The following is a 12,917-nucleotide window of genomic DNA, read 5'->3' as shown; positions in this document are numbered from 1 at the left end:
GCTCCCCATATGTCCCTGGATCCCCCAGAGCTGCTACCCAGAGCTGGTGCTCAGAAGAAGAGGAACTGTGTAACTTTGTGTACCTGGCCCTTTAAGAGAACTGCTGGGTCTCTTCTGTTCACTCAGCCATTTGCTAACTTACAGTGCTGCATGCTATTTCTACATTCATGAGTGGCCTTCTGATTGTATATCTGGGTCTTGTTCATCTGTACACTGTGAGCACAGTGGCTGTGGCCTGTGGCTGGTCAGTATACACTGGCTCCCTCTGACATGATGATGTGCTATGGTGCTTGAGTTCTTAGCATGGCACAGCCAATTCCTAGAGTCTGCTGCTTGGTTTCCTTGTAGAGTAGTGTGCAGTTTCCATGATGGGATTCACCGGTGGGGCTACATTGTGAGGATTTGGCCCACTTCACCTGGTGCCGTTAGAACAGCACTCTGTTGCACAGGACCCATCGACAGTGACATTGATGGAGACTCTTGCTTCCAATTCTTTTCAGCTGCACCGCAGGGGGTAGTATAACAAACGTGAAGGCTGCCTGATGGGCTTGTTAGACAGGCCATGGCCCAGCAAAGAGTCTCTGAGCTTGAGGATAACTAAGTAGAAACCCCCCAAACTGAAAAGTGAAGAGAACAAAGACTGTAAAACAAAACTAAACTAAACTAAACATAAAATGACTGTGGCACAACCACAGAAGGGGTAAAGTTTAAAGAGAGTCCCAGGAGGAGGAGAAAGAGAGAAAGGAAGAGATATGTTTGAAACCATAATGACTGAGAATTTCCCCCAATTAATGTTAGACACTAAACCACAAATCCAGGAAGCTCAGAGAACACCAAGTGTGCTAAATATTTTTTAAAACCCACAAAAAAACTCACATACACCTAGGCACATTATTTTCAAACTACAGACAATCAAAGATAAGAAAAAATATCCCAAAAGAAGCCAGAGGCAAAAAGTCACCTTAACCATAGAGAAGCAAAGATAGAAATTATGCTCAACTTCTCAGACACCATGCAAGCAAGAAGCCAGGGGAGTGAAATATTTAAGTGTTAAAGGAATGTGAGGCTGAGAGCAGCAGTGCTTGGCACCGAGTCAGCCAGCTGGGCACTCTGAAGCCATCAGACTGAGCGAAGAGGACAGCGTGGTAGCAACTCCGATTTCCACCTTGTTCATGTAGGAAGGACTTGGTAGGAATCGTTCCATGAGCTCGCCACGTTTCTCTTTCAGACGGGAAGCTGTATGATGCGTACGTCTTGTACCCCAAGCCTCCCCGCGACTGCCGGAGCTCTGATGTGGACACGCTGGTTCTGAGGGCTCTGCCTGAGGTGCTGGAGAGGCAGTGTGGATATAAGCTATTTATATTGGGCAGGGATGAGTTTCCTGGACAAGGTATGTGTTAACTGAGGTAGAAAAACAAAAATGAATAAAAAAATTAACGGAAACTTCCCTTCTGTCACTTTACCAATGGTAGGGACTCTGCTTGCCTTCCCCCCGAACCATAGGAAGTCTCCCACCGCCCAGCTTGCCACCTGAGCTCGGAGCTTAGAACCTACTGCCCTCCCCCATTCAGCTCATCCCGGCAACAGGATAACAGAGACCCTGACTGAAACACCGTGACTCTCACCCTGAGCAAGGATATGGCTAAACCACCCATGTGCACTGGTGATGGGTGGCATAGGCTTGGACCCTTCCATGTGCACAGGTGGTGGGTGGCATAGGCTTGGACCCTTCCATGTGCACAGGTGGTGGGTGGCATAGGCTTGGACCCTTCCATGTGCACAGGTGGTGGGTGGCATAGGCTTGGACCCTTCCATGTGCACAGGTGGTGGGTGGCATAGGTTTGGACCCTTCCATGTGCACAGGTGGTGGGTGGCATAGGCTTGGACCCTTCCATGTGCACAGGTGGTGGGTGGCATAGGCTTGGACCCTTCCATGTGCACAGGTGGTGGGTGGCATAGGCTTGGACCCTTCCACGTGCACAGGTGGTGGGTGGCATAGGCTTGGACCCTTCCACGTGCACAGGTGGTGGGTGGCATAGGCTTGGGCCCTTCCACGTGCACAGGTGGTGGGTGGCATAGGTTTGGACCCTTCCACGTGCACGGGTGGCACAGAGAATGAAAGTGGTCGCTTGCCCTGATGTCCTTGAGACTAACTGCTGAGTATTTTTTTTCAGTTGGAGCATGTAAATAAGCTCATGTTTAAAGTGGATTTTCTAACCCCCAACCCCTAATCCTCCCCTACTAAATAGAAGAGGTATTTACTTCTCTCATTTAATAGCAGTATAGCTTTGGGCTGTGTAGCTGACATCTCTGAACCTCAGGTGTCTCATCTGTCATATGGGGATAAGAATGCTTCCCTGACTTGGTTGAGAGAATTAAACGAGTATAACCTTAAGCAGTACTGATTAGACCAGCGGTTCTCAACCTGTGGGTCGCGACCCCTTTGGGGGTCGAACGACCCTTTCACAGGGGTCGCCTAAGACCATCGGAAAACACATATATAATTACAGATTGTTTTTGTGATTAATTGTTATGCTTTAATTATGTTCAATTTGTAACAATGAACTTGGGGGTCACCACAACATGAGGAACTGTATTAAAGGGTCGCAGCATTAGGAAGGTTGAGAAACACTGGATTAGACACTCAGAGGACAAAGGTTTCCCCTTTGATGGCTATACAGTCAATGGCTGAAATTTGAAATAAGTCTCATTTTCTAGTCACCAGGAACCAAGATTACTACTTTATTGCAGTTGGAAGTGGCTTATTCTGGGTCGCTTTTAAAGCTTTCTAACTACTTTGGACTTACAGGCTACTTATACCCACAGAGACCACAACTATATCTCCGCCCAGACCTCCCCATGGTCTGAGATCACCCTCTATGAGGAAATGAAACTTCAGTCCAGTGCTTATGATAAACATGTGGAAGAGCTCTCCTTTCATAAGCGGGTCCATCTTCATTCACTCACTTATCCAACAAATATTTATTGAGCACCTGCTATGTGCCAGGTAGTGTCCTAGGCTCTAGAAATGTTAAAAGTAACCAAACATAAAAAGTCTGCTTTTGGGGAGGTTGTTATCTACTCATATATTCTAAGAATAAGGAGGATGTAAAACTTGGTCTTTATTCTGCAAAAGACCAACTTATTTCAGGAACTCTCCCCTTCCTGCCACCAGAAACCATCAGGGTATATAAATCCTGGTCATTTAAATAGCTATAAAGCATAAGAGGAAAACACGAATAAAGATTAAAATGACATTTGCGCTAACTTCTTATTCTTTTAAAATGCATTTATTTTTTAAAAATATGTTCATCATCTTATACCAGACCTCCAGCTAAGTATGGCAAAACTAGGCCTGATCAGACCCTGTTCTGAGCAGTTCACGCCTGTGTGAGCTGAGGAAAGTGACATACCAACAACTATCAAAACATGTGATTCATGAATATAAAGGACCAATGCTTCAGGGACAGTAGGACGTTTTCACAGAGAGGGTGACGATGTCAAAAGACAACTTGTTAGTCCATTGCTAAGTCATGTCTATTTTAATGTTCATTCTTAGGGTCCACTTCTACTGTCCTCAAGAGCATCAAGATGCAGGCTGCTTTATTCATGAGATCTGCTTCTCTCTCTCTCTGTGCAGCTGTGGCCACTGTCATCGATGAGAACATTAAGCTGTGCAGGCGACTGATCATCATCTTAGTTCCTGAAGCGCTGGGCTTTGACCTCTTAAAGAACATGTCAGAAGAACAGATTGCAATCTACAACGCTCTCATCCAGGATGGGCTGAAGGCCATTCTGATTGAGGTGGAGAACGTCGAGAGCTACGCATCCATGCCAGAGTCGATCCAGTATCTCAGACAGAAGCACGGGTCCGTCCAGTGGAGCAGGGACTTCACAGCGCAGTCCCCGTGTGCAAAGGCCAGGTTCTGGAAAAAAGTGAGATACCTCATGCCACCCAAAAGGTTTCCGCCACCTTCTCCGGCCAGCTGCTGAAGCTCATGCCCTGTGACCTCACAGCTGGCAACAGCTGGCAAGCGGGAGGCCACCTGGGAGGTCTCTACCCCATGATGGAGAGTTTGCCCTCGGAAGTGGCTCACAGTTGGACAAGATGCACTGCATTCAGGCCACCTGCTTGGAGTCTGTCGTTGGTACTTGTGAGAGAGAGGCTGCGTTTATTTTTGTGTTTTGTTTTTGTTTTAAGAATATGTTTTTATTGACTTCAGAGAGGAAGGGAGAAAGAGATAGAAACATCAATGGTGAGAGAGACTCATTGATCGGCTGCCCCCTGCATGTCCCACACTGGGGATCTAGCCTGCAACCTGGGCACATGCCCTGACGAGGAATCGATCTGTCATTTTCTGGTTCATAGGTCAATGCTCAACCACTGAGCCAGACCACTTGGATGAGAGGGACTGTGTTTGTTTGCTTATTTTGGTCAGAGATGCTTCTTTAAGGAAAGACATCACCTCTCTAGAAGGCCCTCATTAACTTATTGGCTCTGAACCCCTATGAACATTTGCTGAACATGGAGTGGATTTGAGCCCCTGAGAAATGGGGCACAGGGCGCTCTGGGATTGTAATTCAGATGTCAGGAAGTTGGCACATGGTGTGGCACCTGAGAGACCAGAGCTGGGAGCTGGTAGTCAGGGAGGGCAGGAAGGTAGGATGTGGGCTTGGAGAGGGCTGGCAAGTTGTTATGCCTGACCAGTGTCCACAGGGCCCTGTGCTTAGGGATATCTGCTGTCTGTGCATATACATAGCCATGAACAGTCTTAGCAGGTGATACTGGAAGCGACTTAGTGGTCACCAGACCAGTGGGGTTAACAGTGGCGACACTGTAATTGCCCATTACTCACCCTCTGGTGAACCCGTGCTTTGAAAGACTTGTCAGTATGGTCCAATTAAAACAAAGTAATCTTTCAGTTAGCCCCTCATCGCAGGTCAGTTCATGATGAAACAAGTCACAAAGACTCTTGATACTAAAAATTAGCTGACACTCTCATCACAACTTGTAAGGGCCCTAACTTGAGGAGCCCATTCTGTGGTAAATGACACTGAGCCTTACTTAAAAAGTGGCCTGCTAGGATGCACAATTAATATTCAGAAAGTGGTGGCATTTTTATACACCAATAACAAACTATGAGAAAGAGAAACTAAGAGAACACTCTCATTTACAATTGTAACAAGAAAAATAAGATAACTAGGAATAAATTTAACCAAGGAGATAAAACACCTGTACTCAGTAAATTATAAGACACTGAAGAAAGAAATTGACAAAGATACACATAAGTGGAAGCATATATTGTGTTCATAGATAGGAAGAATTAACATCATCAAAATGTCCACACTACACAAAGCAATCTACAGATTCAATGCAATTCCTATCAAAATACCACTGGTGTATTTCACAGAACTAGAACAAATATTCCAAAAATTTATGTGAAACAACAAAACTCCCTGAATAGCCAAACTAATCTTGCGAAAGAAGAACAAAGTTGAAGATACCTCATATCAAACTATACTGCAAGGCTGTAGAAATCAAAACAGCATGGTATTGGCATAAAACCAGACACATAAACTAATGAAACAGAATAGAGAGCCCAGAGGTCAACCATGGCTTATTGTCAATTAATATCTAACAAAGGAGGTGAAAACATACAATGGGATAAAGACAATCTCTTCAAGAAGTGGTATTGGGAAAACTGGACAGGTACATGCAAAAAAATAAAACTAGAGCACCTCCTAACACCACACACAAGAATAAATAAAAAATGGATTAAAGACTTAAATGTTAGACTCAAAACCATAAAAAACCCAGAAGAAAACACACGCAGTAAAATCTTGGATATTTCTCGTAGCAATATTTTTTTCTGATATAACTGCTCGGGCAAGGGAAACAAAATAAACATGAACAACTGGGACTACATCAAACTAAAAGGTTTTGAAAGGCAAAGGAAACTGTCAACAAAATGGAAAGACAACCCACTGAATGGGAGAGCATATTCACCAATGACGCATCTGATACGGGGTTAACCCTTTGAGTGCCAACCAATACCTAGGAACTATGCTAAAATTGCCAAGGCATTTTTGCTGATTTTACAGCAGTTTAGGAAAAAAATTATGAATCACAAGTAAATGAAGTTACATATTCAAAAACTTAAGGAAACCTTTACTACATTGACATATTTAGCAATATCATCATCACTAATAAAAGCAGACTTAGAACTGGACGCCATTTCGAAGCTTTGATAGCACTCCCAGCACTTTCGGCAAAAGACAGGAGGAGCACAATTGCGCTCCCCGGCACTCTAGGGGTTAATATCCAAAATTTATAAAGTGCTCATACAACGCAACACCCAAAAAACAAACAATTCAATTAAAAAATTGGCAAAGAATCTGAATAAATACTTCACCAAAGAGGACATGGAAAGATGCTCAGTGTTACTAATGATCAGAACAATGCAAATGAAAGCAAAATGTGATGTCACCTCACACCTGTCAGAATGGCTATCATCAATAAATCAACAAACACCAAATGCTGGTGAGGATGTAGAGAAAATGGAACCCTGGTTCACTGCTGGTGGGAATGCAGACTGGTGCAGCCACTGTGGAAAACATTATGGAGTTTCCTCAAGAAATTAAAATGGAACTACTTTATGACCATCCATCCCACTTCTGAGAATATCTCCAAAGAAAGCCCAAAACACTGATTTCAAATATATGAAACCCTATGTGCATTATTTATAACTAGGGGCTTGGTGCATGAAATTCATGCACTGGGGAGGGGGGGGGGGTGCTGTCAGCCCAGCCTGCACACTTTCCAATCTGGGACATCCCTCTCACAATCCAAGACTGCTGGTTCTCAACCACTTGCCTGCCTGGCTGCCTGATTGCCCCTAACCGCTTCTGCCTGCCAGCCTGATCACCCCCTAACCACTCTGCTGCCAGCCTGATGGACGCCTAATGGCTCCCCTGCTGGCTCGATTGCCCCCAACTGCCCTCCCATGCCAACCATCTTGTGCCCACATGGGGCGCCATCTTTGTGTGAGGGTATGATGGTCAATTTGCATATTACCTCTTTAGTATATAGAACTAGAGGCCCGGTGCACAAAAATTTGTGCACTCGGGGGGGGGGGGTCCCTCAGCCTGGCCTGTGCCCTCTCGCAGTCTGGGACCCCTTGGGAGATAACGACCTGCTGGCTTAGGCCTGCTCCTGGGTGGCAGAGGGCGGGCCTAATCCCTAGGTGCAGCCCCTGGTCAGGCTCAGAGCAGGGCCAATTGGGGAGTTGGGGCGCCGCCCCCTGTCATGCACAGAGCAGGGCAGATTGGGAGGTTGCGATGCCACCCTCAGTCACACTCAGGTTAGGGCCGATTGGGGGGTTGGGGCACCGCCCCGTCACACTCAAGGCAGGGTCGATGGGGAGGTTGCGGCGCCACCCCCTGTCACGCACAAAGCAGGGCCAATCAGGGGGTTGGGGAGCTCCCCCCTGTCACTCACAGAGCAGGGCCCATCAGGGGGTTGTGGAGCTCCCCACTGTCACTCACAGAGCAGGGAGGATCAGGGGGTTGGGGCGCCGCCCTCTATCACCCACAGAGCAGGGCCGATCAGGGGGTTGGGCACCACCACTCTCACACTCAGGGCAGGGCCAATGGGGAGGTTATGGCTCTACCGTGTCACACACAGAGCAGGGCCCTTGGGGGGGGGGGGGGTTGAGGCGCCACACCCCGTCACACACAGAGCAGGGCCCGTGGGGTGGGGGGGTTGGGGCGCTGCACCCTGTCACACGCAGAGCCGCAGGGCAATCAGGGCTTGGGGAGCTCCCCCCTATCAGGCACAGAGCAGGGCCGATCAGGGAGTTGGGGCACCTTCCCCTGTCAGGAACAGAGCAGGGCCGATAGGGAGGTTGTGGCCCCGCCCCCTGTCACACACAGAGTCGCAGGGCGATCAGGGGGTTTGGGTGCTGCCCCCTGTCACACTGATCCCGGTGCTGGGAGGCATATTACCCTTTTACTATATAGAATAGAGGCCTGGTGCATGGGTGGGGGCTGGCTGGTTTGCCCTGAAGGGTGTCCTGGATCAGGGTGGGGCTCCCCACTGGGGTGCCTGGCCAGCCTGGATGAGGGGATGATGGCTGTTTGCAGCTGGTCACACACCCTTCAGGGTAGGGGTCCCCACTGGGGTGCCTGGCCAGTCTGGGTGAGGGGGTGAGGGCTGTTTTCAGGCTGACGGGTGACTGAAGCTCCCAACTGCTCCTTTTTTTCTTTTTTTTTTTTTTTAATTCTGGGCCAGCTTTAGCTCTGGCTCCAGCTCTGAGGCCTCTGCTGGTGAAAGAAGGTATCTGGTTTGTTTCAGTTCTATAATCGAAACAGTGTATAACTCCAGCTCGCTGAAAGCAGGTTTTTGGGGTTTTGTTTAGCTTCTATATTTGTTAGAATTTTTCTTAAACTGCAGGCTCAGAGGCCAGCAAGGCAGGCGGGGAATGTTGGAGTCCTCCGTCACTGAAGGAAGGAAGCCTCATGTTAGTTTCAAGCTGCGTGGCTGCCGGCCGCCATCTTGGCTGGCAGTTAATTTGCATATCTTTCTGATTAGCCAATGGGAAGGGTAGCGGTTGTACGCCAATTACCATGTTTCTCTTTTATTAGATAGGATAGCCAAGATATGGAAACAGCCCAAGTGCCCATCAGGAGATGAAGGGATAAAATAGCTGTGGTACATCTACACCATGGAATATCACATGGCTGTAAAAAAGAAGGAAATCTTACCCTTTGAGACAGCATGGAGAGACCTGGAGGGCATCATGCTGAGTGAAATAAGCCAGTCAGAGAAAGACAAGTATCACATGATCTCACGTATATGTGGAATCTAATGAACAACATAAACTAACAAAATAAGAACAGACTCACAGATGCAGAGAACAGACTGACAGCTGTGTAGGGCTGGGTGAAATAGGGAGGGATTAAGTAAAAGAACGGAAACTGGCTGCTCTGGCCAGATTATGTGTGTCTCAGCAAATTCTCCTGTTGGAATCTGAGCACCCAATCGCCTGGTATTAGTAGGTGGGGCCTTTGGCAGGCGATCAGCTCATGAAGGAGGAGCCCTGTTAGTGCTCCATGACAAAAGGGGCCCAAGGGAGCTCTCTTGTGGGTTCTGCACATGAGGGCACCATGAGAAGTTGGCACCAGGAAGCCCCCCTCGCCCCCCGCCACTGTGCTGGCACCCTGATCTCACTGTCCAGAACTGTGAGGAAGGACTGTCAGGTGTGGGCCAGGCCCAGTTGGTGGTGTTTTGCCCTAACAGTCACAGGGGCTGGAAGCGCATCCGCAGGGAGGGCAGGAGGGCTGAGTTGGGAGAGCAGTGGCCCTGGAGGGAGGCGGAGCAGGAAGTATTAGGGGGAGCGGGTCAGGCAGGTCTGCGCCTTGCTTCCCAGGGGTGGGTGGTGTGGAGTGTCTGGGGGGATCTTAAGGGATAAGAACACATTCTGGACTTTTAGGGTTTATATTCCACGGCGACCTAGTGCTGCATATTCCCCCATCATTCTCAGGTCCTCACTCAACATCTAGCTGCTCTTTATTTTATTTATTGTTTGCTCTCTAAAGAATTTAAATAGTGACAATATACATAACACAGAAGTTATCATCCCGGCCGCTTGTAGGTACAGTTCAATGTCATCAAGCACATCCCATGAGCAGCCAGCAGCACGTGGTCTCCGCGCTCTGTGCCTCCCAAAGGGAAACGCCAAGCCCAGGCCCCTCTCTCGCTCCTGGGCTCGGCCTCCTGCATGCATGAGCTGAGTGCTCGGGCCTCCTGGTGGGGCCCTGCGGGGCCTGTCCTGAGCTGGCAGAATATCCACGGTGCTTCGTTTCATTGTTCTGATCTAGTCCCTCCCCTCTTCCGTCCTCTCCTCCCCGCTTGAATGGAGGGTGAGAAGCCAACAGAATGCTCTGTTCTATTCAGAGGCAGGAGCCAGCCAGCGGTGAGGCGCTCCGTAGGGCTCTGCCAATGGCTCTTTGTAATTTCTTTGCACCTGGGCTCATCTCTAACGTGTCCTCGCGGCGCCTGGTGGAGGACGAGCCCGTTTAGTGGGATGAGCTGCTACTCCTGGTGGACAAAGTGCTGGCCGCCCTCCGCCTCCCAGCTCCACCCGTGGTGCCTGGCCCCAGGTGTCCCGGCGGCTGGGGCTCCTTTATGAGAGAAGGGAAAACACACACACACACACACACAAAACGGCACCCCCAGGAGACACCCCAGGTGGTCTGGACCAGACGGGGCTCCTTCATCTGAGGCTGCCAGTACCCTCCACACCCGCGGAGAGGATCCCGGGGAGCACACCCACGGAGAAGGGTCCCTGGGAGCACACCTGAGGAGGAGGAGGGTCCCGGGGAGCACACCCGCAGAGGAGGGGGTCTGGGGAGCACACCCGCGGAGGAGGGGGTCTGGGGAGCACACCCGCGGAGGAGGGGGTCCCGGGGAGCACACCCGCAGAGGAGGGGGTCTGGGGAGCACACCCGCGGAGGAGGGGGTCTGGGGAGCACATCCGCAGAGGAGGGGGGTCCCGGGGAGCACATCCGCAGAGGAGGGGGGTCCCGGGGAGCACATCCGTGGAGGAGGGGGTCCTGGGGAGCACACCCGTGGAGAAGGGTCCCGGGGAGCACACCCGCGGAGGAGGGGGTTGGGGCAGCGCCCCCACACTGGGAAACACGCTGGGAAGCGGGTTCCGGAGCACTTTCCTGGGTCTCTCCTGCTGCCACGGGCTCCGCTGCAGGGCGCAGGTGCGAGGGTGGCGCCCTTGGGCTCAGCCAGGGAGGAGGCGGCCCCTGGAAGCCGGTGGTGTGGGGCGCGCGCTGCCCTCTGTGCGCCGGGGAATGGATGTCGGCGGCCCGCAGCTTTCACTCTGCAGTGAGTACCACAGGTACAGCTGTTTGGCGCTCATGCAAAAATGACCCTTCTTTCCTCAACCGAGAAAATAAAACCTGTTTCTGGTACAATGGAGCAGCAGGTGTCGCTATTCTAATAACCACACTTAGTTCCACTAACCTGCGGGGGAGGGCGGGGGGGGGGGGGGGGGCGGAAACGCAGCAAAGCTGCCTGTGGTTACAGTGGCACGCGATGTGAGGGCGATGGAGAAGGACTCGTGTTCTGCTCACTCAGTGGACGTGTCCTTTGGGAATCCGAGTCCCTGGCATCTACTGTGTGATTTGACTTACTGACGTGGTGCCTCAACCTACCTGGAGGCCCCTGGACAAGGAGGTTTACATTAGGGGGTGACGCCTCCCAGACCTGAGCCTCATCTGTCCCTCCTTCCCTCCCTTTCTTGTGATCAGCAGCATTTGCACCCCTCCCCCCACTTTCTACCTCCGCACCATTCAGCATCTTTCAGGAAAGAAACTCACCTAAGGCGGGTGTCGGCAGGGGCCAGGTTGCAGGCCAGTGTTTTCCCGCGTGCAGGACGCAGGCCAGGGTTTCAGCTCAAGTGCTGGCATCTGCTGCCAACGGCTTGCGTGTTTTTTCAACTAAAGCAACAGGATTAAATGCATTTCACACCCGCAACTCAGGACACGTATGCACACAGGATGCAAATGCGTCCTGTGTTGTTTTCCCTACTTTATTCTAGACTTCTCCAACTCCCGTGTGGGTCTCGGCCCACCTTGCGTCACGACAATGCATGTGCTCCTAAAGCCACTGAACGCCCGCTCTGCTCTGAGCCTGCTGGCCTGTGGATGCTAACAAAGAGGGTGTGCTACCATCGCCCCCCCCCCCCCCCCATCTCCAGAACTGTCACCGTCCCCAGGGAAACTCTGTGCCCAGCCAAATGCTTGGATAATACAGTGCTTCATGCGTGTAGAACAGTGCAGAGGGCGATGCAAGGACACACATGGCCTCTCACGCAGCTCCCCCACACACAGATCTCCTCCTCTTCCCTTTTTCCTTTTTTAAGAAGCGAGACACCGAAAGTGACCACCTAGCAGATTATTGTTAAGGGAGCTTCTACCCGGCGGGAGAGGGGCTCGGCACTGGGGATCCAACTCGTTTCACCCACACTGACTCTCCTGGAACTTGGGGCCAGTTCCCTCCGCTATTCCAAGGGAGCCCCGGGCCGCAGTGCAAGTGGACCTAATGGCCGCCTGTGCCAAAGGAGGACACCACAGGGAAGAGGGCAGCCCGCGGGTGGCGACCCAGGGGAGGAGAAAAGCGTCTCCTCTCAGGAGACCCAGGAGAAACTGGCCCCCAGTCCCCCTGGCAAAAGCTGGGGCCCCGCGGCGCTGCTGCGCCCTCTGCTGGCCCCGCGGCGCTGCTGCGCCCTCTGCTGGCCCTCGCAGCCGCCTCCCCCGCTGCTCCTACCGCCTCTCCACCGCCAGGTCCTGCTGCTCGGCCCACTGACGCACAGAATGCGTCTTCGCCTCCATCTGCCCAAGTGTAATCTGTGAATCTGCACCATGACTGCGCAGCTACGTGAGGAGACGCGCCTGGTTTTATTTCCATCTGTAACCTGAGGCTGCAGGCGCCCGGATGGCGGCGGGTTGCTGCAGGGCCTGGTCTCCCTTCCGGACTTGGCCCAGTGCAGCTCTGAGAGGGCAGCCCAGCGGTGGGCTGTGCCGGCCTGTGGGGTCTGCCCCTCCCAAAGGTGTGTCTGGTGACAGGATCCAACAGGTGTGCTTTGCCTGAGTTCCTGGAAGCCCCCCCCCTCCCCTCTCCCTCACCCCCCTCCCCCTCCACACACACACACCTGCTCCAGCTTTCACCTCCCAAACCCTAAGTGATCGTCCTGGGCGTGGCCGCCCGGAGGCCACGAGGGAACACTGTGACACTCGCCCCAGGCTGGCTTCTGTGGGTTTGCTGTCATCTCCCTCCACACAAACCCAGGGACAGACGAAGGGCAGCAGACAGGGAGAGGAGACACGGGCAGACAGCGGCCAGG

General features: G+C 51.5%; 1 protein-coding gene across 2 annotated transcripts in view; it reads left to right on the top strand.

The window, feature by feature from the left end:
* IL1RL2 (interleukin 1 receptor like 2) overlaps window positions 1–4,133 on the top strand; it is a 45,006-nt gene extending 40,873 nt beyond the window's left edge. For both annotated transcript variants that reach the window (XM_059658864.1, XM_059658865.1), the window contains 2 exons: window positions 1,229–1,390; window positions 3,641–4,133. In XM_059658864.1, coding sequence (XP_059514847.1) covers window positions 1,229–1,390; window positions 3,641–3,993 — 515 coding nt within the window. In that variant the 3' untranslated portion in view covers window positions 3,994–4,133. The remainder of the gene's footprint in view (window positions 1–1,228; window positions 1,391–3,640) is intronic.
* Window positions 4,134–12,917: the final 8,784 nt, after the last annotated feature.

The sequence above is a fragment of the Myotis daubentonii genome, chromosome 12 (genome assembly GCF_963259705.1).
Source record: "Myotis daubentonii chromosome 12, mMyoDau2.1, whole genome shotgun sequence".
In the NCBI taxonomy this organism is placed as follows: Eukaryota; Metazoa; Chordata; class Mammalia; order Chiroptera; family Vespertilionidae; genus Myotis; species Myotis daubentonii.
The sequence above is the reverse complement of the archived record's forward strand: the minus strand, read 5'-3'. Positions and strand labels throughout refer to the sequence as shown.